Source organism: Trachymyrmex septentrionalis, unplaced genomic scaffold (assembly GCF_001594115.1).
Source record: "Trachymyrmex septentrionalis isolate Tsep2-gDNA-1 unplaced genomic scaffold, Tsep1.0 scaffold101, whole genome shotgun sequence".
Lineage (NCBI taxonomy): Eukaryota > Metazoa > Arthropoda > Insecta > Hymenoptera > Formicidae > Trachymyrmex > Trachymyrmex septentrionalis.
In genome coordinates this window covers 724,662-730,353 of record NW_017304136.1, presented here as the reverse complement: position 1 = coordinate 730,353, position 5,692 = coordinate 724,662, and the positions used below count along the sequence as shown (strand labels likewise).

At 33.3% G+C, this 5,692-nt stretch overlaps 1 protein-coding gene across 1 annotated transcript in view; it reads left to right on the top strand.

Annotated features, from left to right (window-relative positions):
- Positions 1–2,955, top strand: part of LOC108756914 (golgin subfamily A member 7) — a 4,306-nt gene extending 1,351 nt beyond the window's left edge. The window contains exon 4 of the mRNA XM_018501092.1: positions 87–2,955. Coding sequence (XP_018356594.1) covers positions 87–379 — 293 coding nt within the window. The 3' untranslated portion in view covers positions 380–2,955. The remainder of the gene's footprint in view (positions 1–86) is intronic.
- Positions 2,956–5,692: the final 2,737 nt, after the last annotated feature.

Below are 5,692 nucleotides of genomic sequence, written 5' to 3'. Positions count from 1 at the left end.
TATATATATATATCGCAAATATAATATATTTTCTAAAAATAAAAAAAAACGATCGAAAAATATTTATTAGAAAATATTTCTTCTTTAGTTAGACAGACAATTGTTCGAGTATACGATCAATCAGTTGAACAACTACTTCGCTGAGGCAGAGCGTGCCAGTTGTTCTACGTACTGCGAGAGCTGCCTATATTGTCTCACAGGTTATCTGATAAGCATATGTACCGAAACGCACTATGAAAAGTGTCTGCGCAAGGTCGCCAAGTTCGTCAGCGAGCAAAACGACCGAGTGTACAAGCCACGTGGCCTCCTGCTAACAGATCCAACAACACGCGGGCTCAGGCTAATAGAGATCTCGGTACTGGATAGACCTGCGTCGTGACTGCACATTAGCCGATCCAGGGAGTTCTTTATGTGACCCCCCGTGCAATACTCTGGACATTATGTCGCCAGAATCACAGACATGCACGCGCTCGTGAGTGCCTGTCGGCACAATTATGGGGCATACCGGTTAGTTTGAGTCCTTTTCACAAGGTGCCGAAATTTTGCAAGGCTTGAAAGAAGAAATTTTCCGTCAACGATATCTTGTAGGCCGCAAATTGCTCAGGTGCACCTTGCACGATTAATCTTGCCGAACACGCGTGTAATGAGTCAAAGCTCTCTTGTCGTCGGGCTGTGCCTCGTACTTGGTTCTGAAAAACAAATGTAGATTTGGTTATCAGATCTGTAATACATGTGTATAAAAACCTGCGAGAAATAGGGATGCGGAGATGTATGTGATTGATTTGTAGAAATTTCACACTGTCAGATCTATCAATGTAATTGTAACAAAGCAAGGTTATACAAGGTCGGTCTAATTGTGGCAAGAGAGTCTCGTGTTCATTCGCATTCGTGATGTCTCAATCCTAAATGGCAGCTGCTGCGTTCTCGAGGGAGAGCGTGTATCCAAGCGTGTGGATGGGTAACAAAGCCATGGCACTTCTATAGATTCAATTTTCTATGTGCGTACACAGAACATATAACATACGAAAGTATATGAAGTATATGTGGCGAATTAGGGTACGGTAGGAAAGTGGAACTTCGTCTTCGTAAATGTTACTGAACGACGCCATGAACCGCTACTTTGATTTGTCATATATATACAACGGGGTCTACATATTTTTTTACTATTCATTTATGACTTTATCGTATCACCTGCATTTAATTAATGAGACGTGAATGAGATGCATGTCAGCGTGAATTATTTAGCAAAGAGATGGCATTCAATGTTAGCATTTGTAGTGTTTCGTTCAAGTTCCGCCGAACTGAGAATCTCGATTACGGGCGAGTCTTGTTCTCTACGAATGCTGACGAACAAATCTCCGAGTTCTTCTCATCTTCCGCAATGTATCTTCCATTGCGTTTATGTATCCGCGCGTATAAAGCATAAAGCTTTCTCACATACGTATGTACATTGAATGGGATGTTAGTTCGTCGCGCGTGTGGGTGTCTCTCGACAGCAAAGATGGTAGATTTGATTGGAATTACTAGCACAAACATTTGTCGCGCCGAGACAAAGAAACCCGAGGATTGGCTAAAAAAAAGGAAAAGAAATTGTGTAAAAAGCGGTGATTTATAAAAAAATAAATTACATTACAAATTGATTAGCATTGTGATCAAGACAAAAATCGTTTGCGATGTAATGCGAAAAAATTTTGTACATTTTAGTCCGTTCTCTTAGTCGAAACTGATCACCCATTGCAATGCATGTAGACGCTTTTCATATTCCGTTCCCGCTAATTAGTTGTAAATACTAATGATCTCAAACGATACAACGATACAACACCATGTTTATCTTTACTTTTTCTTACGCGTTTTGGGAGCCTAAAGTAGCACGCAAGACGCAATGCCACGAAGTTTTTTTTTGGCACGACGATAATTTTGATTTCAACATAATATAAGTCGTAGAGAACGGTACGATGTACACATTCATACAGCACATTTTATACGACGGATATTTTCGAAACATCCTTAGGCTGTACTTTATAGAAATCTAATATTGGCCAATATTGAAAGATAATAATTAATTATTTTAAGTATTAAAAGCACTATTGTTCGTTACTTTTAGTACTCAAAACAAATAATTAATTACTCTGTTTTGATAAATTGGCCAAATTTCTGTAAAAGAAACATCTAAACATTTTTAAGATATCCTTCGGAGATCTTTGCTGTATGAATAAATACGCGTAAAAATCTCACGTGTTCACAGTATCGAGAATTTGAGTCGATTAGTTCTTCATCGACTGAAATCCTCGATTTACGCGCACTTGCCGCAGACACAACGGCGAACGATCTCTTGTTCTTGATCACAATGCCCGCGGAGCCCGTCCGACGTTGTAATGCGATGTTGTTTGCTGAAAAGATCTTGCCAAATAAGCGTGTCACTGCCTCGGCATACAATTTCCTAGCGCATATGAGCGCTTGGAGAAGACGTACAGAGATCATCAAGAAAGATCTTCGAGATCGAGCGAGAAAAAGATGAGATCGAAAGAAAGGAAGGAAGAAAACAAAGGAGAAATTGCAAAACGAAGTCTCCCGGGAAGTTTCCCGCCAACTAATTCTTTGGAACGTCGCAATATCACGTGTATAGGGCTCTGACTGCATGTACGTGCTCGTGTATGCGCATGTTTGCATATAATGTATATAATAGCGGATTATAATTGTCGACACGAAATATAAGGAGATGGAAGGAAGAAAAAGAAAAAGGAGGAACTATTTGTTATACTTAATTTAATTTAGTAGGACCAATATTGGATTGATGATCCGTAACTGTAAAGGACACCATCGTACGAGTGTAATTTCTAAATGTTTTATTAATAAAAACGGCGTAAATATATGGCCTGTGTTAGATAATCCGCCCCCGATTCCTCAAGTCGGGATAACGTTTCCGGCTTCTCGCCATTCCTCGTTTCATTCAAGGTATTCTGATTTTTTTTAAATACAGTGAAAGGACAAAATGTCGATAATAATATTTAATTTTTTATAAGTTATGTAATATATATATTATATAATATATAATATAATACAATAATATACAAGGTGAATATTAAAAGTTAAATCAACTTTTTATCATGAGAGATAAATTGTCGATTGCAATTGAAAAAAGCGTCCAGGCAACAAAGTCCAAAATCGAGACGTTTTTAAATCTGGATTTACAATAGATATCTTAAGCCGTAAGAAATTACAGTCGAATGCGAGGAGAATAATTAATTATAATTCATCCAGTTCTTATAAATCTTATGTCCTAATCTTGGACTTTGTGTTATTTAGGTTCTTATGCTCTTTCCAATTGCAATTGATAATTTTCGCAAAAAATTTGTTTAAAATTATTTTGAACTAGATAAGATGTTTTTTTTATAGATTTTTGGATACTAAAAATGATGCGACAAGTTAAATTTCACATTGTTCCTATATTATTGAGGTTTAATGTACAAAGAATAGATTTTTTGCGTTATTAATGAATTATTAATTTACGAAAAATGAATTTTTTACGTTATTTGATTACATTTTTTTGTAACATAAAGTTCAGTGAAAAATTTGTTATCTTAGAAAAATCCTGTATTTGAATTCTTTAAAACTTGGCTAAAAAATAAGAGATATCAAAGTTGAAAAAAATACATTTTACAGAGAATGAACACATTTATGACTTTTAATCAAAATTTCAAGGTAATATTAATTTAAAAAATGTCAAATATTATTTCAAAAAAGCTATTTTTTTAATATTAAATCTTAATTATCTTGAAAATCTAATAAACTAGAAGCTGTTTTAGCTTGCGGTATCGTTTTTAGTATTCAAAAATCTATAAGAAACATCTAGTCCAGTTTAAAGTTGAAAGCAATTTTTTTACTATGAACTAGTGTTACAATTTATCCACGATAAAAAGCTGATTCTATTATTAATATTCATCTTGTGCTGAGTTCAGATACCCATTCGAATATCATATAAATAAGGAAGCATTTAATCGAAACAGGTTGGTTTATATGGAAATTTAACGCAGAAACTGACGCCGTGTACTGGCGCCCTCTCAGCGATAGACGGCTGGGGCGAGAAGCAGTAAGTCATATCGAGAAATCAGAAAAAAAACTCGCAATATCATATTTCGATAGAATTCGAATCAGTTACGACATCGAATTTTATTTCTGCATTAAATGTATAAGTTCGTTTTAGTTGTGTACGTTATAAATATATAGAAAATGTAGAGAACAAATCTGAGCATTTTATAGAATATAAAAAACAGATCTGATTATTGTGAAGTTAACCGAAGTTAATCGCTTTGATGTGATACTTCGAGAATCGTAAAGTCGCCTCGATAAGTTCTGAAATACGCCATGTTGAAGTCATAAAGTCGCATTTGAATTATTCAACTGATCGGTCTTTCAAGTTACTTTACGAGCAAAAACGCGTTTGATGCGCAATCATTACCCAACAGATCACCAAGTTACGTTTTTTAATCATTTACGCTTCTATTTAACATTAAAATAACTTTTAATAATTATTTTGGAATTATTTTGATGTTAGAAGAAACTCGCCGATATCGACATACCACTTCCCATACAGCACAGAAAGATTTCAAAATGATTGCAGATATATCTCATTGCAATATTGTAATATTATAAATAGATTGCGCAATGTATTTGCAGCGTTGTTGCAATGTCATAGCATCATAAAAAAAATGTCTGCCTTTAGCAAGATTGCGCTGTTGTAGTAATGATGCAGCACAATGTATTCGCAACTATTATTAAAAATAGTTCTTTTATATAAATAGTTTCATCATTACTGAATTTGAAATACAATTTGTGATATAAATAAAAAAAAAACAGAAAAGAACTATTCAATATATAAGAACTAATCAATATATATTTTATATTATATATAATTTTATATGTAATTTTTATATATAATTTTACATAATTGTTATATTTTATACACTTAATTGCAAATTTTATATGCAGATGTATATAGAGTGTTTGATAAGTCACGATAAAACTCTCGCTTGGGGGTAGAGCGGATTAAACTGAGTCGAAAAATTCTCTAGCATCTTGTAATTTTCGCAATAATTAACAAAATATCAATTACTAAAAATCATCAAATATTGATTTTCAATAATTTCTTACTCAAGTATTATCAATTTTGCAGAAAAACAACAAGAGACAAAAATTGTTTATTTTCTTCTTATAAAGCTCTAACTTTTCCAGAATTTTTTATGTACTTTTTAATATTATACTATATTTTTTTTATTGATAGCTATTTTTATCAACATAAGAAAACGTGATATCAAAAAATTCTGAAAAAATTTTCAGAATTCTATGAGAAGAAAATTAATAATTTTTGTCTCTCGACATTGAATCGACGTTGATTCGACGTCGAAATTATCAAATCGACGTCGAAATCATCAAATCGATTTCATTATCATTTCTCACTGGGATATGTATAATCCATTACTCAAAAGCCAAAATGTTTTTAATGTCTCTGTAACAATGCTACAAGATATGTAAATAAAATTTTGGCGCTGTAATATGTATTATATATTATAATTTCTAATACTTACAATGTTGCAGCGATATTACAGTTGTAATATTGCAACGTTGCTGCAAGTTTTTGTGCTGTATGGGTTTGTTTTTAAACAATATTTCTTAAACAAAAGGTAAAAATAAA